The sequence below is a fragment of the Cupressus sempervirens genome, chromosome 10 (genome assembly GCF_028749045.1).
Source record: "Cupressus sempervirens isolate cs-2001-9-10 chromosome 10, ASM2874904v1, whole genome shotgun sequence".
NCBI lineage: Eukaryota > Viridiplantae > Streptophyta > Pinopsida > Cupressales > Cupressaceae > Cupressus > Cupressus sempervirens.
The window spans coordinates 627,586,997-627,613,685 of NC_143127.1; the positions used below are offsets into that span (position 1 = coordinate 627,586,997).

A 26,689-nucleotide genomic window follows, 5' to 3' on the forward strand; every position below is an offset into this window, starting at 1 on the left:
CAACCAAGCACAAAAACATAGATCTTTGCGAATGTAAAAGGTCGAGATAAATGCTCAATGCGTCAGTCAAAGATAAAGATAAAGCCAAGCATTTATGAGCATTTAATGAATTCTGAACAACTCACATAAATGCAGAAATCAAAGTCAGACAGATATGCATTGGATATGTTCGGCGCCAATTTATTGTGACAATTTCCAACCAATTTTGGTTTGCAAAAAAGAATTTTCTCCTTGCCTAAATCACGTGCAGCCAATGAAAAGTGAGATAAATGCTGTTAATAAATATTTCGAAAATGGTTACTGAAAATAAACATTAAAGTAGACTTAAGAAATGGAAAAATACATTGATGCCATTGGTCAAATTACTAAGACTAATAGCACCTACATGAATCCTGCCTATGAGCAGGAACTAATAATTTACAATTTGAGAATGCCATCACAATCCGGTGCACTGGAGCTGCAAAAAATTAGATGTGCTGCCATTTTCGGGTAGCTAGATATTGGTTTATAAAAAGATATCTGTGCATAGACTATCTGGGTTCGAAGTAGGAAATATCAGATGAGACGCTGGAGCTTGCTGCACCTCCAGTGGAGGATGTTGCTACATTGCGCGTAGTAGATTCTGTTGATCCACCAGAATCACGACCCCTGTTTCTGTCTCTAGAAGGAAGCAGGTCTAAAAGAGCCGGCTTTTGAGGGTACACGTTTATTGGTTGTTCGCTTGTCATCATTCCCACCACTTGTGACATTGAAGGACGTAACTGTGCCGTGCCTTGCACGCACAGGAAAGCAATTTCTACTGATCTTTCTATGTCTTCACTAAAGTAATTGGCATCTATCTTTGGATCTACTATTCTCCAAACATCTCTCAATTCGTAAAGTTTCCACGCCTGTCACCAATCAAAACCAACGCAAGTATGAGAGATTCAGTTCAAAGTAGAATTGGCATGCCGCCATGAGTACAATTCTGTAGTTATGCTTCAAACCCAATTGTAATGGATGATAGCTATTGTTCAACAAATACACGTGTTTAGAGAACAATTTTACAGCAAAATAGGCTTTTACACTTCATACCCATTCAAGGAGAAAATGCTTCTGGGGTGAAACAGTAATATCAAAGTTCTGCCGCCCGCTTATAATTTCCAAAAAAAGCACTCCAAAGCTAAAAATGTCGGCCTTCTCCGTCAACTGCCCACGAACGGCATACTCTGGCGCAAGGTAACCACTGTATCCATGTTTACAACGCAATTCAAATCCATAGCAATTATATTGCAAACATTATGTATGTGAAAAATCGGGTTCATCCTTACAATGTTCCTGCAACTCTTGTGCTGACGTGACTGCCAAATTCAGGAAAAAGTCTAGCCAATCCGAAATCTGAGATTTTGGCGTTGTAGTGTTCATCAAGCAAGATATTACCTGCTTTGATATCACGGTGCACAATCCTTGGTTGAGATTCTTCATGAAGATAAGCAAGCCCCCGAGCGACTCCTAAAATAATGCTCTTCCGTCTGCTCCAATCTAGGGATGGACCTAGTTCAACACCTGCCAACGATTTGTAAAGTTCCCATTTTAGTACAGGGAACCATCCCAGTGCAATTTTGTTATACGAATGATGTGAATCACTTTCTATGTGATCGATATATTTACATCATATGGTAGATTTATTAGAAAAGCATTTAGATTTAGCTTTACAGAATTTTCAATCTGTATCATGTGACACAATGAATCTTAAAAATCTATTAAGGCAAGTTGGAAAATATGTTAATGGATGCACAGTGATAGCTGGGCTTTCCTTGTGCAGTTATTCTTGTGATGCACATGTTCTGAAGGAGATCTTGGCAATGTGATAAGACCGTACCTCGGCATGGGAAAGAAATACATTTGAGGTATAAGGCGAAGGACAATATTTACAGAATCTGGTAACAGTGTCTAATGTATCGAGGGCTAAACGGTTGTTTGTCAATGTGGGCTGAGAGATTTTTTCAATCCTTGGAAATATGATTTCTGAATGTCAAATGGTAGCAATAGAGAAAGATTATCTGCAAAACATCTACAAAACACAATTATACAATGTTAATATTGTGGAATACAAATGTAACTTCTTAGTCACATTATTTGTCAATGTAAATGTACATTTATAGCTAAACAGAAAAAAATCAAAACTGAATCCTGAACTGATATCTCATTAACTGCTCATAGTCTTTTATTCTCCCCGTGTGAACACTCGAAATCAACAAAACAGATGTTTATTATTCTTTACTACATATTGGCCACAGAGGATCTGTTCATGCATTTCCAAAGGTCCCAAGCAAGGTGTACCTATAACTCTGCAACCAGGCATGAACGTTTATTTTCATGCTTTTAGAATCAGCTTATTTATTCCTTGTTGATACATTATTGGTCACTTGGTCTCAATTTGATATTTCAGTTTGTTTCTATATCGATATTTTGCAAATAAACATTTTTGTTTTCAATATGTATGCCATGAAACCAACAGACTTTACTAATTAGCAATCCATTTCAATATAGATGGTCATGGGGGCTTTTGCATTGATAGTCGTTCCGTAAACTTTTCTCAAGAAATATGTTTAAGATACAAAAATAAATGGTCAGTTGCCTACGTCCATACTGCATTCTCCACGGGCTTTCAATAAAAAGCACAAATTTTACCATTTCTTTCAGAAAAGAGGATGGGGATTTTGGTATCTATCTTTTCCTTTTCATTTGTTGCATATATTTTCTATATTTTTTATTGAAATTCTAGCTTTAAATACCTCAGTTTTATTGTGCCAAATTTTAGGGCCAGTAGAAGAGAATTCTAATCACACTCTTCAACTCATTTTAGGCAGTTGATTTCACATGTTTGTATGAATGATATCATCTTTTTGTACAATACAGCAAGTGTACAAGTTCTTGCTTCTCACTTCTGCAGAGTTGAATTTAAATTCAGAGGAGAAAATGCAGATCCTGATCATGGAAAAGGTCAATGAGCAGAATTATGTATTATGAATTTGTTTCTGGGTTGGTTGACGCTACCATCATATTGGCCGTTTTAGCAATCATTAAAATTCATTTCAGTGATATTCCTCCTAGGTAGATAACATTAAGTTCAAACAATAGGACTTGCATTTAGCATTTTGAAGATGCAATTTGTTGGTTTGTGACACATGCTAGGTCTGGTTTGACACGCAAGAGCTATTCATCCTTGTCAGATCACTACTCACTTTCTCAGCCAGCCTTAAACATCACACATTAAGGAACAAATTAAGCTTGGAAAAAATAGTCAACTTTGACTATTTACTATTTAGCACTTTTAGCCTAGGAATCAGGCATTACTGTGCGATGTTTAAACCAACTGTTCTCTCTCAACTGTCTCTCACATTTTCCAAAGTTACTATGGAATTTCTATAGTGCTATTGTTATGGATTTTTCATCTCTTCATGGCTTGCAGACGTATGTTTGCTATGTCACATATCCTCTGTATAATAAGAAAGAAGATTATTGTTGACTATCTCATGCACTCTCCAGAGCTGAAATCAGAATCTAAAATCAATAGATTATACTGCAGTTTCATGTTTGACAATCATTTTTCATTACTTTTGGCATGCACAACCTTCTTTACAGTGTCATTACCATGGGGTTATAAATATAAAGCTATTTGATTTTCTTCATTTAATCTGTATATTGCTGGAGGAACAGGCATAATGCAGGCACATGAGGGGGGGATTAGGCTCCGCCACTCCTTTTCGTTCCCGAAAACCAAGAACGTTTCCCAAGATGGTCAGGGAATCTCCAGCATCCTCTAATCATCCCCGGGACAACACATTCAAACAGGAGTTCAAAAAACAAAAACATATTCTAAATTAAATGCTGATAAGTTATTTATTATAAAAAGTTGTGTAAGCTTTATCTGAGTTTCTATTATTTCAGATTTATGCATATCCTGGTTTTTAAGTACATTATCCGGTTCATGTTTTGTGATGTTGGTTCCCATCAAATCTACGATGAAATGTCAACCTTATACACACAGAACACAGACTTAAATCCAGTGCTCATTCTAACAAGAAATTGTTAGATGCGCAAAGAGAAATTCTGTTCGACCAACTTTTGTCTCATTGAAAGCTAGGTCTATCCATTACTGTACTTTTCTTAAATATCTTACTGACAGTTTCGCACCCTCTTTAACTTGCACACTGTTAGTCGGAATTCCTTGAACAAAAGATGGGATGCTAAGCAAAATATACCTTATTCTATTACTTCCACACAACAAGCAAGTGAAAAAGCAAAAAAAAAGTGTTTCAAAATCAAGTAAATACATATTACATAACAAATATGTATTGTCTAAGTCGATCAATGTTTTGAATATGCGTTACAGAAAAAACTTGATTTCTCTAATTCAAACAAATCAGAGCTTGCATCTAAATCTAGCAAAATGTCTAGTTCTGTTTGTTTTTTCTACCAAAATCCACTGTGAGTATGAGTCTGCAAACACAAAGAAAGAGAAAATGAGGTCTGAGTATAGGGGTCTAAAAAAACAAAGAGAAAATGTGGCCTCAGTTATAAGGGTTTCTTGGATCTTGAATACTAGAGAATCTAGACGAGTCTAAAAACAAAAAAAGAGAAAATATGGTCTCAGTAAAGGGTTTCGTGGATTTTGAATAGCAGAGTATCTAATGGAGGGGCTTACAAATACTTGGCTAGTTAAGTCTTCCTTTGTCAGTGTCAACTTTGATTAAATTAAAGTTGTATTGTGTCCCCATTATAGCCATCTTGGCGATACGTTAATTTGCATTGGAATTGTGTTATATTCCTCTTGTGGCCATCCTGGTTATACATTAATTTCTCATTTCAATCTACACCCCCTTTTCTTTGGAGTAGTCACCACTGATGAGAGTGGCTCAATCAAGGTTAATATTGATCATCCTTTGTTGAAAATTGAGTATCTTTAGGATTCAAATTGGGTCTCTCCTTTTGTTGTATCAGGGTGTTTTCCTTGTTGGTCAGCAATCAAGGCCACTCTGGCAGGTTTTTCTTGATAAGTTGCATAGGAAAGTTAATCATTGGACTCATCTATGACTTTCCACTCCTGCCAGGGTTAACCTTCTTCAATCGATGATTCAGGCTCTTCCTATTTCTAGAACTTTTGTTCAGGGAGCTCCTGTTTATTTCTTTAAAGAATTTGATGCTCTCTCATGCCAATTTCTATGGAGTGGCAATTTGCAGACTTCTACGTAGAGCCTCACACCAATTTCTATGACGTGGTAATTTGCAGACTCCTAAGTAGAGCCTCACGCCAATTTCTATGGAGTGGTAATTTGCGAACTTCTAAGTAGAGGCTCGATCAATGAGATGTTGTGTGTCGTCCAAGGAAGGAAGAGGGTCTAGATGTTCAATCTAATATCTGGAATGGGCATGCTTTAGCAGCCAGATCATGCTGGCCATGGTGTACAAGTCAGAATCAACTTTGGACTCAAATTCTTAGGCATAAGTATTAAGTTGGTGTTGATCAGGTGGATGTTCGTTAGTATCCTCAGAAAGGTAGGGTTTCTATGATATGGTGCACACTGAAAATTGGGGCACATCTTGCATCCACATTTGCAACCCCTCTATAATAGGGTTTTGGCAGCTAGTTGGGATAAGGTTATGTATTAGAAGTGTGTTTGGACTAGGCTAATTGTCGGGTTCAAATGGCAGCCTAGTGAATGGTCGCTGAGAGGTTTTGAGGAGCATCGTAATGAGCTGGTTCAAATTCTTGCTTCCAGAGAATGTAATTCCTTGGTTGGGCAGGACATTCTAGCCTAGGGAAGTATTTTGTTTCTACAAGTTATTCTGATCTTCTTAGACAAATGTTTGAAGATATTGAGGTTCCTTGGAGGAAGTAGGTCTTGAGTATGTTTTCTTGGTTGAAATGCTACTTTTTCTTGTGGTTGGTTACTCATTGTTGATGTCTTACTTGGGACAATTGATGCAATTGGGGCTTTCAAGGTCCATTGGTGTGTGTTATGCATCACTCCGATGTGGAATCTATCTCTCATCTTTCAGTTTTACTTTGATAAGGAGATATGGCACTTATGGTGGACAATCTAGGGTCAATCTTGTTGGCATGTTTCTCTTTGGCTCAGTTTTGGGCCTGCTAAGGGAGACCCCCTATGAGGACCTCTTTCCTTCAAGTGGCGTAGGTTAAGGGGGACTCTCTGTGAGGACCACTTTTCTTGGTCGAAGTGCAACTATTTCTTGTGGTTGGTTACTCATCATCAATATCTTACTTGCGACAATTGATGCAAGTGAGGCTTTTGGGGTCCCTCAGTGTGTGTCACTCGGATGTGGAATCTATATCTTATATTTTATTTCAGTGTTCCTTTGATAAGGAGATCTGGCACTTATGGTGGATAATCTAGGATCAATCATGTTAGCATGTTTCTCTTTGGTTAAGTTTTGGGCCTAATGAGTGAGACCCCCTATGAGGACCTGTAGTGCTGCTCCCATTGTCTTTCGGTATGCCATCTTGATGGATGTGAGCTTGATTTTCTTGCTTTTTGAGTGATCATGTTGAGACTAATAAGTGGTCTACACCCTTGGGGTGATTTGATTTATGATGTTGTTTTTGTAGACTGATTATGCCTTATGTATGACTTATGATATTTGATGATTTCACTGAGGTGTGTGCCAGTGGTTACTTGGATTTGTATGTTATCATGATCTTATTCTGTGAGTACCCTTGAAATTTGAATAGTGGTCGCAATGTATGATGCATTGGACTATGCACTTGATTTTGGTTCCCACAATAGTGTTGACTAATATGTTTGATCATGTTGCTGGTAGTATTTTGACCGTATTTGTATGATGGTGCCTTATAATGTTATTTGGTGTATTTTACATTTGAGGTTATTGCTTCAGGATGACTATCTGGGATTTACAAAGTATTGTACCTTGTGTTGTTGAGTAATCCAACTATTTATTTCATTGATAAATGCTTAGAATAATTGGGAAATGATTATCTATATTCGGATTTGGATGGATTATATTTTCACATGGAAGATGTTCATTTGGATTATAAATTATTGTGCCTCTATGTTGTGGATATCTATTCTTTAATTTCAGTTGACATATATACTCAAAGGATTAGAAATGATTATTTTAATATTTTAGTTTAAATGAAATACCATATAATTAGATGTTGTTATATTATACTGCACCACTGTTATGCATTGATTGCCCAATGGTGCTAGTACAAATTGGGAATGGAACCGTGGCTTCTTGCAAGGTCTACACGGTGTCTCGTTCTCCTTCACATGACTGCATTTGTTTATGCGTCGGCTATTATATGTTGAGCATCTAAACTTCATGTTTGCTTGTTTACTAACCAAGTACTAGGTACATTCATCCTAAATTCAAGATCTGAGTGTGTACCTATATCCAGACATTGGGTACCAGGAGATAGTGACTTTGATCTTTCATGTTGAACCAATGTTATCCCTATATAGACGATGTATCCATATATTTTTTATTAACCCTAAGGTATTTGGTAAATCCGGATTCATAATGCATTACCTAATTAGACCCCAAGCGTGTTTGTGCATTTAGGGTTCCGCACTTGTCACGGAAAATGTTGATTTAATTGTATTTGAGGGATTCTATTGATTAGATTTAATTTATTTCAATTATCGGCTCATATGTCATAGTTGAATTGCAAATGTCTCAAACTATTTTATTTAATGTGGGAAAAGGGGCAAATAGATTATTAAGTGGGTTAAAATTTTATTTTATACGTCAGTTTGTAAAACTGTTTATATAATGCCAAAAAGTGAGTTTTATCCTCACCTCTTATTTTCATGTTTTGAGAATTGGAGGATTTTTCCTCCAAACCCTCTTGGAGTAAATCCTTCAATTGCTCATTGTGTTTGATCCTATTGCAAGATTTGTGTGTGGAGTAGCTCATTGGATTCATGTTGGGATTGCTCTGCTTTACTAAAGGTTTCATCCTATTCGGTGGAATATTTTTGTTTCTTCCTCTTCTTGGTTTTTACCATTTGTAAAGTAGGGCCTTCTTGTTTATTTTGTTTTACACCATTTAATTGCTTTCGATTGCTAAATGCTTGGATGTTAAGAAGTGGTGTTCCTATCCATTTTCATACAATTCTATCACCCAGTTGGATGGGAATGAGCATTTATTATTTTATTGTTGCCAAATTTTGCATGTATGCCTAGAACATGAATTTTATTTAATTTTGGGAGTTTGGGCATGTTTAAGAAGTGGGTTTTGGATTTCATCAAATTTTGAGATGTTAGAATTTTGGTTGGTTTTGGCATCACATCATTTTGCATGCCACCTAGTATTCATTTGTCACCTTGTTTGTCTCGACTTGAATTTTTTGTTAGTAGCCTCTTCTACAAAGAGTAGGATCGTGGAGTCAAAATGATTAGAGGGCATGCCAAGGTATATTATATCCCGGTCCAAAAGTGTGCTTTTAGTTGTAAACGTGAACTTTTGGTTCTTGTTGGATTTTGCCAAATTTTGCTTGGGATCTCAAATTAAGAATTTTATTGGATTTTGGTAGTTTGATCACATTTTGGAAGTGGATTTTCACTTTCGTTAGAATTTAACAAGTTGGAATTTTGGGCATTTTTATCTTTGCCTCATTTTGTGTCACCCATATTTGTTGGGATTTTGGTAGCATATATGTTTGGATAATGGAAATGGATTGATTGTACTCCATGTTTCCCTTCATCGTATTTTTTACTTTCTGTATTTTGGATTCATTGGCAAATCCGTACTCCTGACAAGATGCTCGGTTGAGTGAGTTTTCATACTTCGATCTTTTGTTTCATTTCCTAAATCCAACCCTTGCATTGGTTTTATTGTGGTTTAACATGGAGTTGGTTGTGCCCACCCACAAGCATGTGTGTGTACCATAGTTCCAAGAATCACGGCGATTCATGCGATTCACGCGATTTGGCGATTCGATTCAAGCCAAACGATTTTTTGTGAATCGGTGAATCGAATCAGCGATAAAGGGTTTATGAAATAAGTTACTCACTAAATTTCAAGGGTTTTTTAAATTTTCCGATTCATGGCCGATTCGATTCCGATTCATGGCCGATTCACGATTTGATTCGGCCTTGCCGATTCCGATCCGATTCCGATTCTTGTTACTTTGGTGTGTACATATGGCAAGATCTTGCGAAACCCAAACTCCCAGATTTAGGTCAATTGAGTGATTGTTCATTTGGGGGTTGGGTTGGGAATTTGAATTGCCTACAGGCACTCGTTGTATGACGAGCATGGGTATGTATGGGTAGACATGTGGAGTGGCTTCTCATGGGTACCCCAGTCTGAAAGTGGTAAAAAAGGTAACACGAAGAGCTTCTAAAAAGTGTTAACCAATTAATAAACGTGGGATCATAAAACTTAATATAAGATATGAGATCTACCATTCCAGATGGTAGCTAAGCATCTAAGGAGCTAGTGCAAAGATGGTGTGATTAGACGGTAGCTAGTCTTCTGCAGAAATTGGTGTGAGTCATAGTTCTGGGACTCTACAAGTAAGAGTAGGACTCGCCAAGTTTGAGCCATAGTCCATCAAAAAGAGGTAGATTGCCTTTGGCCTCGGGCTCGACAGAGTCACCATGGACTTGCCAAGTTTAAGGACTCTCCTGACTCACACAGTCCCCGAGCTCTGGACTCTCTCCGACAGCATGACTCAAAAAGTGCAAAAAAAATTAAAATAAAGGGTTAAGTGAATTGTTTGTGCTTTATATAACATCTATTTAACCTTAAAAGGTCATTCCATCCTTTGCTAATGCTTGTGATAGAGAGAAAAGAGTTAGAGAAGAGTATTGGGGTTTTGAGAGAGAAATTAGCAAACTGGTTGGCTCTCCCATATTGATTGTTGATTGTTTATGCAACTTTGTAGCTTGCACTTAAGTATTGAGAGGAGCTTAAGGAAGCACTTGGAGGAGGCTTCTACAAACTTACTTGCATTTCCATTGTTTGAACAGAAATTGAATGATCTTGTCTTTGTAGTTTGTTCACTACAACCTTCACCCCTTCTCCATTGACAGATCCAGGGCACTAATATTTCACCGATTGTATTCAAGACTGTTGATCCACGTGCAAAGTGGAACACAAAGATTGTTGATTCTATCTTCAGTGATGAAGACATGGAGTGGGTTGATCAAGTGGATTTGGAGGCAGAAGTAGTAGTGGTGGCAGTCGAGGAGGCTACAATGCAAGGGGACGGAGTGCAAAACCCTAAGGCTAGGAGTGATGGATCCAAGTCTGATGATGAAGATTATGTGGGTGTGGATGAGGATGAGGATGCCCTTGAGGTTCAGCCTCAAACATAGGGAGAGAGGATGGCTCTAGAGTCTTCCATGACTTATCTTAGGCGTATTCGTAGGAGGGCATAGGCTACTATAAGCCTTAGTCTTCTACACTCTAACTGATATTTTGGTATATGTCTTGAACTTTTGATTCCATGGATTTCATATATTGTAGACATTTGACAGTGACACTATGTTTAACTTTATTTTATGTTATTTAATTTTTTTCCTTCAAAAATTCACTTTTATACTTGTGTGATCTATGCAAAATTGTGTACGTGCGTTAAGTAGCTTCTATTTATCTCAATTATTGTGTATTTGATGTTAATTGACTAAAAGATGCATAAACAGATCTTTAAATCTTTAAAAATCTTTGAATTTCATGGGTTTTTCAATTTTTTGACTCCGTGTCTAGGCTTAGCCGAGTCTAGTTGTTGATTTCGAGTCCGAGCCCAATTTTGAATTTTTGAGTCAAAGGTGAGTCTGAGTCCTGTAACTATGGTGTGAGGGCACGATATACGGCGTCCTGAGAGAATTGATTACCATACCATTTTATATGACTTGGGCTAGTACAAGCCAAGCATTTACACTACACTAGAGCCCCTACATAGTTATCCTATAGCGTATTTGGCAAGTGACTTGATGTACTGCATTGCATTCATGATCATATGTGTCATCTTGAGTTCTTGTGTCATGCACTAATTGGTGGAAGTGTTAGCCTTGGATGTTTTGTCTTTTGTGATTGTGGTCGGGTCAGTATCTCCATGACCATGACAAGGTGGGCCTACGGGCTCTATGTGGTTGGGAGGCGTTGCTTCCTATATCATTGTTGGGGATCGGAGAGCAAAGAGGACTATCTTCCAATTGCAAGATATCACCGACTTACCTCCTCTTCTCTTGTCCTCTTGATCTCACTTTGTACTTGCATTATTGGTGCAAATTTCTCTTATTGTACTTGATATCATTGTATCTAATAGCTAGATGCTTTAAATGATTTAATTTGATGTATTGATCATTCTAGTATGATCGAGTGCATATCTCCTCAACTGGTGCACATCTGGTACTCCCTAGTGTGGAGGCTTCCTTATGTTTTTAAGTTCCTTTATTGTTTTCACATTGATTTGGGTGTTTTATTGCACCCCTTTGATGCATCTTATCGCACGATGAAATGTTTGTTTTGCATTTCATCAAATGCAATAGGGACATCTCATCGCATGTAGTTGCAACATTGTATCACACGATGAGATGTATAATGCATTTCATCGCACCATTAACTGGTGAAGTATCTTACTAATTTCTTGGATCGTATCGTACGATAAGATCTTGCATCCTGCCCCTTTCGGAGTTTCATCGTACAATATTATAGGAAAATCATCATACCTCAAATAGTGAGCCCCTATGGACCATTTTGGAATTTGCAAATTGGATTTTTGGATACCCTTTTGGATGTTTTATCCTCCCAATTTAGAACAGTTCAACTATCAGACACTTCGGGCAGGTTAGCAAGGTCATTGCATTGTTTCAACATTTTAGTCAGAAATGAACCTATATGCATAATCATTTAGAAATTTGTATTTGGGCTTTAAAATAAATGTCGTAATTAATAATAATTTGGATAATGGAATGTACCTTGCATGTTTAATTACCTAGATGGATATGTATGCGTATTGTAAGAAATGGAACACTTGGGAATTTCTGGTAAGTTGGTTAAGCCTTCCGCTTGCTATCGTTATGATGTATGTATGTATTTATCCTTTAATTAAAAAAATTACATTAAGAGTATGATCCTTGTTTCCAAAGATTATGGGGCGGGGCATATAGGGCATCTTTCCTTCAGGCGGCCTAGGTTGTTGGTCCCTCTTTTATCATTTGGCAAATTTGATTGAAGAGGAATCGCATGATTTTTCAAGATAGAAGCATGGTCTTTGAGCATCTATGGTGGAAACTTCAAGAGACTATCTTAGCAAAAATGTGATTGTTATGGAAGTGTGGATCTCGGAGATGTTGCTATCTCTACTCACTTGTCTTTTCTTCTTCAAGTAGGTGCTCCACAAAATGTTAATCAAGTCATAAGGAATAGGTGTGGAAAGTCAATGGGGTGGTTCATTGGAACCCTCCCCCCTGGACCCCCCCCACCCCACTATAGGGAGTTCTCAAAATTTACACTAATGGTTTTGGAAACATTCAATTTATTTTCTCTTTTTACAAAGACTTTCAAACGAATAATCTTACGGAGGCTCTAGCCATCTTGTGTGCTATTGAACGTATTTGTGTTTTTGGTTGGAGAAGGATCATCTACGAGTTTGATTCTCAAGTGGTGGTGTCTTTTCTCAATAGATAATAGTTGAGTTGACACTTTTAGTTAATTACTAGATAGATTCTTCAATTGTGTAGCTCTCTAGATTTTGTTGTTTTTAGGTACATTCTTAGAGGGTGTAATGAGGTTGCTGATTGTTTAACCAAATGGCCTTCAAACAAATAATCTTACGGAGGCTCTAGCCATCTTGTGTGCTATTGAACATATTTGTGTTTTTGGTTGGAGAAGGATCATCTAAGAGTCTGATTCTCAGGTGGTGGTGTCTTTGCTTAATAGTTGAGTTGCTGGTTCGGATACGGGTTCGACATTTGAGTTCAAAATTCGCTCTAAATTTCTTTGGGCTGGGTTCGGGTTCATTTTGGGTTTGTTTGTACAAGTTTTTATTTTTATTTTAAAAATATATGTAAAAATATCCTGCAGCTAATAAGGTCATACACTACGCTAATATAAGTCAATTTAACAAAATACGCCACATATATTAAGGATTTTGTTTGAATCAGAATGGCATCAAAAAATGTCGAAAAACACCACCATATGAATGTTTTGGTTCAAAAACTTTAAAACAGCATTGTCAACATTACTAATCAGTAACCAGTAATTAGTCATAGACTCATATGTGAGAAAATATTAATGTATCAAAAATCATCAAATAATTCATCATCAGTAGGTAGTTTTTTATTAGAGTCTCAACCATAGTCTTAGTTGTAGCCTCAAGATCAGCTCCATCAGTACTATGTATCTCAGGATCACCATCTTCAATTGCAAGTGCATCAAAGTTGACTTCCAACTCTGCAGGCTCTCGGTCAACATCCCATTGTTTTGCCTCCCCCTTTTTGTAAGTATTCTCTTTGTGAGTTGTGAGCCTCAAGTTTGTTTGAATGCACAAACACCAAGTTATTTGCTTTCTTGTAGTTTAGTCAGTTTCGTTTTATTGAGTGGATGAAAGAGTGTGTGCTCCAATTCCTGTCAGATGATGATGAACTAGCAACCTATCAAGATTTGCGAATTTACCAACAAGAAACCAAAAATTAGAGTTTTGAATATTTACCAACAAGAAACTAGAAATTAGAATCTTAAGATTAAGGAACTTACCTGTGATAAAATGTTGATGGCAATGGTTGCAAGTGTTGGTATCTTTGTCCATGGAAGTACCACCATTTATGAGCATCAACATTGTTCTTGACTTCAAAAGGGTCAAGACCACAATCATCGGTGCTCACAAAACTCATAAATTTAGACCTCACTGCAGGTCGTAGGTGCTCAGGAAAGAGTCTTTGAAGGACTGCCTTGTACCCTTGAGCAACTTCAGGATCTTTGTATGAAGAAACTCTAGTGGTACTCCCCTTGAGGACCTATTGGCTATAGAACTTGGGGCTCAATGCAAAGGCAAGTAGATGCAAAGGGGTAGTCATTTTGTTCCATCTCCCTACCATGATTAGTTGTAGCTCCTTGAAAAATATTTCATCATGATCTTTCTCTTTCTCATTTATGATATTTCTAATGTCCTCAATCACGAAGTCAATTCCATCATATACCTCACCCAGCCAAGGCCTATCCATGTCAGTGTATCGGATCATGCTCAATATAGGCTTGGTGATCTTCAGAAGGTACTCAGCACAATCCCACCAAGGTTCATCGAGTATCAATCTCCTTACAACAGCTGCCTTGGCACTATTAGATTGCCTCCATACACGCCAATTAGCACTAGTTACCATTCTAGTCAATGTGTCTAGTGTTTGAAGCAAAGCAAGTCTCAACAACCTATTTTAAAATCAAAACAATAATAGATTAAAAATTTGAAAACATCATAAAGTTTACTAAAGAGACTAGATTTCTAAAAGATTTTTAAATTTTTAACAATTTAACTTACTTTCAAGAGCTCCAATTTCGAGAATTGTTTGAATATGGCTTGTGTCATATGGTGGTTTGTGACAAACATTTGGATCTCTTGTGCCTCTTCATACATTTTTTTTATCCACTCAACCTTAGTGCCAATTTTTTGCAGCATTAGGTTAAGTAAGTGCACAACAGAAGGTGTCTAAAAAATGTGTTCATACTGTTCTTCAACCAATAAAACGCTAGCCCTACAATTCTTAGCATTGTCCATTATTACTTGAACAACATTTAGAGGGCCAACTTGCTCGATAGCTTGGATGAGAATGTTTGCAATGAAACGACCATCTTTTACCTCTCCTTCACAATCCACAGCTCTCAAAAACATTGCACCTCTTGTAGACACTACAATAACATTCACCAAAGGACAATTCCTTGCATCTTTCCATCCATCTAATACTATTGTCACACCTATTTCAACCCATGAATCCTTGATGGGCAACATGGCATTCTCTACATAAGCCACCTCATCATCTAATAAAGTGGTATGTATTTTCTCATAACCAGGGCCAATGACCCAGATGGAGGCTCATTAACTGCCCACATCATGTAGCACCAATACGGTGAGTAATGCCAATACAGTTAGTGAACAACATTAACTGACAATCCATTTGCATAAACACATCTTGCTATGGCTTGATCAGCAATGTCACTAGCTTCATTTTGGAATGATGATTCCAAGGGTCCCACTGCTCTCTTACTTACAATCTATTGTTAAGGACACAAGAATGGATGGCCATCTGTGGGTGGCTCACTAGGAGTGGTAGTCGAAGACATAGATGACATTTTTCCTTTCTTTAGAGGCCTACCACTTCCCAACGGATGTGAAGAATTTGTCCTCCCAACACCTTCCTTTGCTTGCTTCTGTTCTTGAATGTATTTGTTTACGATGTGATTTGGAAGGAAGGTTTTAGGTAGCACTCCGTTTACTCTTGGTTTCCAAGTGCAAAATTTGATGCCTTTTTGAGGAATAAAGCACAAATGTGCTTTTACTCTATTGTAAGAGCTACTAAATTCCTCCTTGCAATGGCTACAAATCCACACATAACCTCCTCCACCCAGCAGTGGTCGAATCATTTGCACATGTTACCAAAGTGGGGAACATCTGTCGATTTTGAAATGGAGATTATTGGCAACAGAAGCATTTGCAGCCATGATAGAATCTACAAAAAAATTACACAACTAAAACAAAAAATGAAAAATGAAAAAAGCTCATTTATGTACTCAAACTATCAAATTGTAATGGATACTTAGCATATATTAGTAAGTTCAGAATGAAAAACTAAGAACAATTCAAATCTAACTCGATTACCAGTTTGATCTCAAATTAATTAAAGAAATTAGAATCTAAGAATGGTATCTACTATCAAACTATGATGCATAAAAAACAAGTTGCATGCAACTTTTCCCTACGTCTTTTTTTATCTCTAGAGTTGGAGAAGAAATTGCTGCCTCTATTATCTACTATGAATCTATCAAACACAAACCGCTTCCTCAACCTCAAGAGTAATCGCTGCTTTAGGACTCAAGAGTAAAGGTTGCCTCTACAATTGCTGTCTTTGGAGCCAAGTTTTGGTTCTAGAACAAACACACGCAGATGAAGGTAAGTCCTCTACATCAAACCCATTGTTAAAGAAGTGTGAATATGGGCATAATGAGAAGTGCGAGGGTGTCATTTTAGGGTTGGGTGTGAATATGAGATAAAACCAATTATAATAAACTAACAAACGCCTTTCCAAAACATTAAAAAGTCAAATGGTTCTTGTCATATACCCAAATTCAGTCCAAATTCTATGTCATTCCACCCGGGCTCTTTTGTTGACTCCAAAATTCGCTAATATTCGTCTAGGGTGTGAAATGAAGAATCCGCAGGGAATTCAGAAGACAATGAACTTAAATAGAACCAAGATCGACTTCGATTTTTCTACGAATCTAATGTCAATTTTGCATGTTGAGGAGTGAATACAGTAACTTAGCTTAATAGACAACAATTGAGTTGGCACTTTCAATTAATTATTAGACAGATTCTTCAGTTGTGTGCCTCTCTAGATTTTGTTGTTTTTAGGTACATTCCTAGAGGGTGTAATGAAGTTGCTGATTGTTTAACCAAATGGACTTTTGACCAAATGATTGCTTGGAAAACTGTAGATTTAAAGGGCAACTACCTCCCGAAATGGCTGTTTGGTTAGATCATTGGTGGACAGTGATACAGTTCTTTAAGTTCCACGTTGTTCTTCAAAGATAGCCAGCCAAAGGACGTAGGTAATCATATTGGGATAGATATATTTTCCAAGAGCTTTCACATTTTCAGATGGTGCTGCAGTACAAATCTTGGAGATCTTTGGATTGAGTTATCCAATTTTGTTCTCTTTGGTACATGTTTCATTAGAACACAATATGAATAAGTGTGATCCTTTATTCGATTGAAGATATGTCACTACATGCAGTGATATCATCAAGAATCACTATAAGTTTTTTATTATAGATTTTGTATTTTTGTAGGTAAGTGTCTCATTAGAGACATCAGAGTTTTGTTTGGTGTTTTTCAAAAGGTTAACTATGGAAAGGAAAGAGAAATGGATCATTTGTAGTCCACTATATTGGGTGATCCGTTTTTTTGTCTACATATGCCTTTAGTAATATAGGACTATCTCATATGCGTGTAGGGTGCACCCTGCATCTAACTGCAGTACAAATGAGGCATACATAACCTATCACCTGCTAGATTAAATTTGTGACCTCAAGAGAGTAAAAACATTTAAATAATAACCAAAATTTTCCCCAATTTTCATTGTAGGAGTGAATGTAGAATCATAAACACTAAGATTCAGGTATAATTATATTTTTTGATTTACAACATCTATTCACAGAAATTAATGAGATTTATGAAGAGTCTTTCCTTCTATGTGTTAAATTTCTTAAATATAAGATAATCTAAAATTTTACATTCTCATTGAATAAATCCTAAAGATTGGTAAGAGGAAATTAAAGGATTGAAATTCTTACTAAACAAGACCTTATCGAGACTCCTGTTTGGGAGATATTCATAAACTAGCAATTTTTCTGATCTCTCTGCACAACAGCCCAGCAATTTAACAAGGTTCCGATGTTGAACAGTTGAGATAACATTCGCTTCATTCAGGAATTGATCACTTGCATGTTTTGAGTTCACGCTTAGCCTCTTCACTGCCACTAGGATGCCATTTGGAAGAATACCCTGCACCAATAATCACCACGAACACTCAACAGCTTCCTTACAACAAAAATTTAGAAAGTGGAATACGTGCAAGTTCTCATAAGAAGAGCAATGGTGAAAGCCTTTGCCTGGTAGACAGAGCCATAACCTCCCTCCCCAAGTTTCTTTGAATCATCAAAGTTGCCAGTAGCGTGCCTTAACAGCTCATAAGAGTATATATGAATGCCTGTGATCTCTCCTGTATCATTATCAAAGATTTATCATCGGTGTAAAATGAAATTAAATATTACAAGCTTAAAAGTGTTATTAAGTGAAATAAACATATGTACTTTGAGGATCATTCTGAGGCATTGTCCATCTCCATCTCCATGAGAGCAGATTATTCTTCACAAGAAATAGCAAAAGAGAAAACAATAGTAGAATAGATACAACTAGTGCGCCAACGATGCTCCATAAAACTCGCCTATTTGACTTCCGTTGATTGTCTGCAAAGGTTCCACCCCCAAGAAACTAAGATTAACAAATGAATTGAAATTACTCTTAAAAAGCTATATTAAAACTAAATAAGACAATTGTTTACTGGAAAACCCTGCCTTGACTACCTCATATGGTTAACTAGCAAAATATTAAATGCCCTTTTTATCCTGGAATTAATCTTCTTATATTAATAGAAGAAGCATAAATAAATTTTAAAGGACTGATTTGATTTTTAATTCCTGAACGATTTAGAAATAGTGTTTACTTATTTTATTATTTAATAAAATTTTAAATATTTTTAAAGTTTTATTATAAAATAACTTTGAAAATATAGAGGCCGCTCTTTTGAAGTTTGAATTTGAATTCATCCATGGCCGGCCCTAAGCCTCCGGACCTCCACCCTGCCCTGATTTGCAGATGGTGTTAACCTTGCACAGAGATTTGGAGGTCACGACAGATGGGTGTGGGACTGAGGAGGAGGTGGGGAAGAATCTTTCTGACCCTACTCTTTTGGAAAAAGGTGAATCTGCTGGTTGCCTGGTGGAGAGTGGATCAAAGATGACAGATGGGATCCTAGGAGGTTGGAAGAATGCTCTTGTGGGTTCCCAAGTGGTTAGTGTTTCTAAGGAGGAACCAAAGAATGCTCACAATGCCAATGGGCCGATGATCTCCCTCCCAAACACTTGGGTGGACCATGTTACCTCTGGTTTAAAATTTTGTGTGGTGAGGAGATTTGTGGCCTTTAGACCCACAATAGAGATGGTGCATAAGTGGGTTAGCCAAAAAAGGAAGATAAAGGGTAGTGTTGATATCTCTGCTATGCTAAGTGGCCAATTCTGTTTTAAATTCTCCGCGGAGAAGGATTTCAATTTTATACTCTCGGGAACTTGGTATTATGGGAAGCATTGTCTTGCACTAACGAGGTGGCACCTGGGATTTGATGCTAGTGTAGAACTTAACAAGCTAGCTCCTGTCAGGGTAAGTCTACCTAGATTACCACTCGAATTTTGTGATGAGAAGATCCTAAGGTGGATAGGAAATTCCTTTGGTCACTTTGTGATTGCGGACAAGGTGACAATGCAAACATCTAGACTGGTGTATGCCAGATTTTGTGTGAATGTGGCATTAAATTAGGCTCTCCCGATTATGGTTACTCTAAAAACTAAATGGGGAGAGAAATACCAATCCATAGAGTATGAGAATGCAAGGCATTTCTGTCAGAAATGTGGGCAATTTGGACATCTTATTGTTGACTGTAAAGCCCAAATGCAGAAGGAGAAACAAAAAGAAGGATCCCGTGGAATAGTTAAAGAGGTTACTGGGGAATCCTTGGAAGCCCCAAGACTGGAGCAGGGGGTTGTTGATGTTCAAAATATGGAGGATAACATGATTTAGGACACCCCTACTAAGAGAGTTGGGGGGCAGAGTGTACCTGAAGTAAGGGAAGCTCTAGAGGAGAATAGGAAAATGGAAGAATACCCATTCAGACGTGAGATAGAGGAATTAATAAGTTCACCCCTGGGGGGACTTAAGGAAGGAGAAATGATGGAGGAAGGTGAAATAGTGGCACACCACTCCCTTCCTAGTTCGCGAGCAAATCTGGGTGACATGCGCTTGCAAGAACAAATTGAGGTAGACCGTGGTACCCAAGAACAGTGTGCACTCCTCTAAGAGTGATAAAGGCCTCTCCAACAGAGATTGTTGCAAAGGTGATGGCAAGTTTGGAGAAGGCTGAAAAGGAACTAAGTCCCACTTCACCGCAAGAGGGTGATAATGGGGAATAGGAAGTTCAGAAAAGGAAGAAAAGGGGGGGGGGGGGGGGGGGGGGGTGAGGGTGTGGGGGGGAAGAAACCAGATGTAGGAACTTGTGGGACAGCTAGAAGACCAACTAGTAGAGCAACTAGGACAAAACAAGTAGCAAGGGACGTGGCCAGTGGTAAGTAGCTTAGACTGGAGACTGTAACAAGAGGTAAGAAATGAAATTACTCTCTTGGAATCTAAGGGGGTCAAACAACTCCCAAATGCAATATGCTCTAAAGCAGTGTATATTTCAGGAAAAGGTTGATTGTGTGTTAATTCAAGAAACAAAAATGTTTAGTGCTCATTTTGTTAGACTAGTAAGCCATGTTTGGCCAGGGGCTGCCTTCATACATATGGATGTTGATGGAGCCTCAAGGGGTATTGTAACTATGTAGAACTCGTGCTCTATGACTGAGATCGAGATATGGAAGGACAACAAGGTAGGGAGGAAGGAAACTTATGTAAAGTTGGAAAGGATTATAGAAACCATGAATGATAAATAGCTAATGTGTATGAGAGATTTTAATACCCCCCTCTATCACTCAGAAAAATTAGGGGGAAATAGAGACAACCCTGAAAGCTTGCAAGATCTTCATGATTTTATGGAAAGAATGGATTTTATTGATGTTGATTTAAGAGGGAACTCATTCACAAGGACTAATAATAGAAAAGGAAGAGATCTCATCCAAGTAAGACTGGATAGACTAATGGTGTCAAAGAATTGGGACTGGTTGGGTAATTCCCCTTTGGAGAATCTCACAAGAACTGCCTTTCTAACACAAAAGTTAGATAATATAAGGAGGAACGTTAAGAGTTGGGCTAAAAGTTCCTTTGGAGATTTGTTCAAGATTAAAGGGGAAGTGGAGGAAAAACTTAAAAAGCTGCAAAAAGAGATTGCTGAGGGTAATAATTTGGACGCTGCTACTCAAAAGGAGGAAGAATATAGAAAAAAATGGAAGGACATCATTTTAAGGGAGGAAATTTTTTGCAAGCAAAGATCGAGGGTTCAATGGTTAATTGAGGGAGATAGGAACACCACTTTCTTCCATAGGTCAGCTTCCAATCATAAAAGAAGAAGCATGATCAATAGGTTGGAAGGAGAAGGGGGGAGAGAATATAAGGAGCAAGAGGAGATGGGAAGACATGTGGTAGAATATTTTTTTAAGGCCTATAAAAAGGATAATAATATTGGAAATCAGGTTATCAGAAGAAGTTTGATAAATACGATCCCACAAGTGCTAGGAGATGTGGAAAACAATAGCATTTTAGGAAACATCACGAAAGAGGAAGTGAAAAGGGCTGTGTTTTCCATGAAAACCTATAAGGCCCCATGACCTGATGGCTTCCCCCCAACATTTTTCCAACAATTTTGGGAGGTCGTTAAAGGTGAACTAATATGGCCTACAAGAGATTTCTTCAAAACGGGGAAGATGCTAAAAAGGATAAATAAAACCTTTATTGCCTTGGTCCCCAAGACCCCGAAACCCTTGAATCTACTGGATTTTAGACCTATAAGCCTCTATAACACAATGTATAAGATATTTGCAAAAGTGTTAGTGAATAGGATTAAGCCTTTCCTTGAAAGCATTATAGGAACACCACAGAAGGGGTTTGTGTTGGGTAGACAAATCCTAGATGCAACGATAGCTACTCATGAAATCATAGATTCTATGGAAAAAAATAAAAAACCTAGTATGGCTTTCAAGCTGGATATCTCTAAGGCATATGATAAGGTAAAGTGGGACTTCCTATATGATGTGCTTGGAAGAGTGGGGTTTGATGGTAGAGTCATAAATCTTATTAAGATGATGGTAGGGATGGTTCAATATGCTGTCCTTCTAAATGGCTCTCCTTAGGGTAATTTTTTTGCGAAAGGAGGACTAAGATAGGGTGACCTGCTATCTCCTATCTTTTTATTATGGTGGGAGAGGTGTTGGGGAGATCATTTTCTAAATTGGTTAATATAGGATGTGTGAAAGGAATAAAACTTGCAACTACTGTTGATACTGAAGTGTTACAACAATTTGTGGATGACACATTTCTGTTTAGTGAATCCTCTATAGTGGAAGTTGAGGCATGGAAGAGTATACTTAGAAATTATGAAGAAAGTTCAGGGCAGCAAATAAATTACTCTAAGAGTAAGCTTTATTTTTTAAATACTGAGGTTGTTATGCAAAGGAGGATAAGGAACATATTAGGTTGTCAGTCAGCCAAACTCTCGGACACATAGCTTGGACTGTCGTTAACCACTAGGTAGGTGACCAATGAATTTTGGAACTCTATTCTTGAAAGAACCCAAAAGAAGCTGGTAGGATGGAAAGGGAAGATTGTAAGTAATACTGATAAATTACAATTACTCTCTGCGGCCCTCCAGGGCATTCCAATTTATTCTTTGTCCCTTTTAAAAATTAATCAGAGCATGACTGACAAAATAGAGAAAATACAAAGGAACTTTCTTTGGTCAGGAATGGAAGACAAGAACAAATTAAACCTAGTCAACTAGGAGAAGGTTTGCAAACCAAAGGAGAGGGGGGGATTGGGAGTTAGAAGACTTCCAGACCTGAATAAGGCTCTCCTTGCGAAAGTTGGATGGAAACTAGGAGAAGAAAATACTGATTGGAGCAATATCATGAAAGCTAAATATCTCTCAAGCTCTCTATTCACCCATAATCTTTTTAATAATGATCTCCCGGGAGGTTCCAAAATTTGGATGAATATTATTAGGAGCAGGGGACTACTAAGGGAAGGGGTAAGATGAATTTTGGGAAATGGGCATAAAATCAGGTTCTGGGAGGATAGTTGGATGGGAGGGAACCGTTGGTTTATAGTAAATTTAGAAGACTAATGGAGAAATTGAAGGAGGTGATGGGAACGAGAGTGGTGGATTATATTGACCAGTGAAGGTGGAAGAAATTGCAAAATGATACATATTCCCAGGAGGATATTCAACTTCTTAAAGAACTGGAAGAATTGATGGAAGTACAAAGAATTCCAATTCTAATTCATGAAGATAAAGTGGTATGGGACTTAACTCCTAGTGGCAATTTTATAGTCAGATCGGCTTACAAACATCTATGGAGTAAAGAATTGTACTCCCTAATATGGCGTAAAGTTTGGATAAGTAATCTCCTTCCCAAAAAAAAAAAATATTGGTGGACTATTCAGCATGGCAAAATTCTAACATTGGACAATATGAAAAAAGGGGTATTTTTGTACCAAACAGATGTTATCTTTGCAAAGAAGAAGAGGAGAATATCTCCCACCTGTTTCTAAAATGTTCATATACTTCAAAGATTTGGGAGTTTGTTTGGGAGAAATTGGGATTATGTTGGGTGTTGAAGGATAACTTAAGTCAATTTGTGGAAAACTGGGACTATCCATTCTATCAACCTAAACTAATACTATTATGGAAAAGTGTTCCACCATATATTTGCTGGCATATTTGGAAAGAAAGAAACAACAGAATCTTTCAGGAGGAGGAAAAACCAAAGGAGGTTGTCGTGGGAATTATGCAGAAATTGCTGAAGGAAAATATAATGATTGCTAAATGCAAGCTACCAAAGGAAGAACCAAGTGGAAAAGAAACACAAATAGTAGAGAGATGGGGTATCCAAGAGGGTTTCAACCATTTTGACAACTCCAAGGTTTTAAAGAGACAGAAAACAAGATGGAAACCACCAACCTTAACACAGCTTAAGTTAAATTTTGATGGTGCTGCAAAAGGAGGTATAGGAGCGGCGGGTGGAGTGCTAAGGGATGGAAGTCTATTCTAAGAATGTTGGAGGAGGAAGTAATAATCTGGCTAAACCAATCGCTTTGCTTTGGGGCCTACAATTGATAAGGGAAATGCAAATAAAGGAAATAACCATAGAAGGGGACTCCAAATTAATCCTTGATTTGGTGATGGGAGTTTCCAAACTAGGCTGGAATATCCTATATGTTATCATGGATATAAGACATATCATAGATAGGATGGAGAAAGTCCAGTTGTAGCATATTTACAGAGAAGGAAATATGGTGGCAGATGCTGCTACCGCCATGGGATTTGAATTAAGGGAATTGACATGTTGGAGAAACTTAGAAAGTCTAAAGGAGGAAATCAAGGCCTTGATTGGCAAGAAAAAGGAGGGGAGCAAAAGTTAAGTATGATAAGGCAAATAAAGCTCAGTGCCAATTTTGGCAACATTATACCTAGGAAGACGAAATGTGCTAAATTTAATAGAAAGTTTAAGGGGAAGCTGATAAGACAACACCATACTAATTTGATAATAAATGGAGGTGATTTGAGGTGGCAATTATTTCGCCATTGTGGTAACACAAAGTGAAATTTGAATTACTTCCTTTTCAAAAGTACGAAAAATTTCAGTACCACGGTTGTCAGTAAATTCAAGGATGTGAGAATAATAATACTAAGTACGTGTGAATCTCATCATAATTTTGATTGGGATTTCGAAGTGTCCCAAAAACTGGTTTGGGAGACGATTAAAACCCCTTTTGGTGTTATTCGTATAATTGTTGTGATATTGGTGATTAATATTTACAAGAATCCTGATGACAAGGAAGTTCAAATGTGAATTACTGAGGTTGGAGGGTCAGATATTAGTGAGGAAGAAATGGGTGGATATTTGAATAGATTGGAACCATCGAAGATTGAAAATTTTAAAGATAGAATGACAACCTAGTTTCTGTTAAAGGAGGGATGATTTCTTCCCTATATGTAGGCGATGGCGGGATATGACGAAAGTTGTGCACTCCAATTTGTGAACAAGTGGAATAAGCGCAAGGTCACTATAAATGGCATTACATTCTAAGTAAATGAGGAAGTAATAGGAATGGCCACTGGGCTGTCCATGATGCTGCTACCTAGTTTGTTGGTTCACAACTATTACTAAGACTTGGGTTGGCCTGTTTGAGCCAACAGTTTTTTATTCGAAACTTTATAATTTGTTTAGTACTGTAGCCTTTTTTGTTTCTGTTAATGGTTGTGTGCTGTATGGGTTGGGTTGGCTTACTTTTACCTATTGTGTTTATCCTAAACATTAGTTGGTTGGATTGTTACAGACATTTGTTTAACTTGCTTACTTTGTGCTGGAGTTTTTTGGTTGGTATAGTTTATGTGGTTGTGTTGCCTCTTGTTACTTTTGTAGGTGCTTGTTGATAGTGTGTTGGTTACCAGCATTCTTTTTATAAGGGCTGACCCCCTAGTTTTGGTCGTTTTATATTTCAAAAACAAATTATTGTAATTAATGTTGATGGAGTGGGAAGGTTTGAGTGTGTTAATGTTAATATTTACTTTTTAGGTTAAATGTGACAACCACCTACATCTTAAAATCTTAATATTTATTATAAATATGGTATATTTTTTTAAAATAATTTTTAAAATTGATTTAGATTTTAGTTTTTAAATTATTTTAAATTATTTTTTATATTAGTTTAATTTTTTTTTTAATATTATTTTTTAGTTTCAATAGAATATTTATTAGACATTTTTTTTTTTGCATTTCTCTTATTAATTTTTCATAATAGAATTTTTGATGGTTTTTTTTTTCATATTTGATAAATTTAATTTAAATAAATAATATTTATTAATCTATTTAAAAGATTTTAGTAAATATTATCTTATTTAAATTAAAAATTATTAATAATCTAATTTGTTCACATAAGATTATAATTTAAATATTCTCTTTTAACTCTCTCTTTTTATTTATTTATTTAAAAAATAATTACTTGTGATCTCCACATTAGATTATGTTGTGATCTCTATTTATTAAATCTTTGATTTTTTAAATTGATTTAGGTTTTAGTTTTTAAATTACTTTAAATTATTTTTTTTATATTAGTTTAGTTTTTTATTTAAATATTATTTTTTAGTTTCTATAATTTATTTAGTCAATAGAATATTTGTTAGAGATGTCGCTATTTTTCATATTTAAAAAAAAAAAATTCTCTTATTAATTTTTTGTAATAAATTTTTTGATTTTTTTTTTTTAAATGATTATTTTTTTCATATTTGATAGATAGAATTTAATTGTAAAATATTGAAATTATTGAACACATTTCTTAAGCAATATTTAAATTTCCTTAATATTGTAAATTTTATCTCTATGTTTTAATATTCAATTTTATTTTTTTTGTATTTTTTTTTTTTAAAAACTTATATTTACATTATTTAATGTTCATTCTACATTTTTCTCTTAAATCTCATCTCCTATCGGCATACTCGTTGCATGTACAAAAGCATGCGACTACTAGTTTAAAAAAAATTACATAAAATATTTGATAAAATTACAACTTTAAGAGATGTAATCATTAAAAAAAATTAAAATAAAAAACTTGAGTAAGTGCAAAAAAAAATCAAAATATAAAAAACTTAAGGAAATGCAAAAAAGAATGAAAATAAAAATATTTTAAAATGTAATAAATTAAATTTTGATCATGTGGATATTTGGCATTTCTTTAGATAGATTTATTTAAGATATCTATACTAATTAATGTTGGTAGACATTTTATAATAAATAAAGGATGGTGTGTGATGGTGTGCGTGTCTTAATGTTAACAATTATCTTTTTGCTTAAACTTGACAACCATTTATATGTCAAAATTTCAATATTTACTAATATAGATATCTTAAATAAATCTATCTAAAGAAATGCTGATAGATATCCACCACAAAATAATTA

The 26,689-nt window shown here is 36.4% G+C and overlaps 1 protein-coding gene and 1 long non-coding RNA gene across 3 annotated transcripts in view; one reads left to right on the forward strand and one right to left on the reverse strand.

Annotated features, from left to right (window-relative positions):
• Positions 1 to 261: 261 nt before the first annotated feature.
• The window catches only part of LOC149535401 (cold-responsive protein kinase 1-like), a 38,976-nt gene continuing 12,548 nt past the window's right edge, over positions 262 to 26,689 (reverse strand). Inside the window, exons 2-7 of the mRNA XM_089803191.1 lie at positions 18,062 to 18,217; positions 17,861 to 17,970; positions 17,543 to 17,753; positions 1,311 to 1,545; positions 1,075 to 1,225; positions 262 to 890 (exon numbers count right to left, since the gene is read on the reverse strand). Of these exons, the coding sequence (XP_089659317.1) occupies positions 531 to 890; positions 1,075 to 1,225; positions 1,311 to 1,545; positions 17,543 to 17,753; positions 17,861 to 17,970; positions 18,062 to 18,217 (1,223 nt within the window). The 3' untranslated portion in view covers positions 262 to 530. The remainder of the gene's footprint in view (positions 891 to 1,074; positions 1,226 to 1,310; positions 1,546 to 17,542; positions 17,754 to 17,860; positions 17,971 to 18,061; positions 18,218 to 26,689) is intronic.
• LOC149535402 (uncharacterized) lies at positions 1,082 to 2,441 on the forward strand. 2 transcript variants are annotated; one of them, XR_016356696.1, is made up of 3 exons: positions 1,082 to 1,218; positions 1,354 to 1,658; positions 1,805 to 2,441. It is a non-coding gene; the product is annotated as an uncharacterized LOC149535402 (long non-coding RNA). The 2 variants fall into 2 exon arrangements; XR_016356695.1 differs by lacking the exon at positions 1,805 to 2,441 and having other exon boundaries at positions 1,354 to 1,762.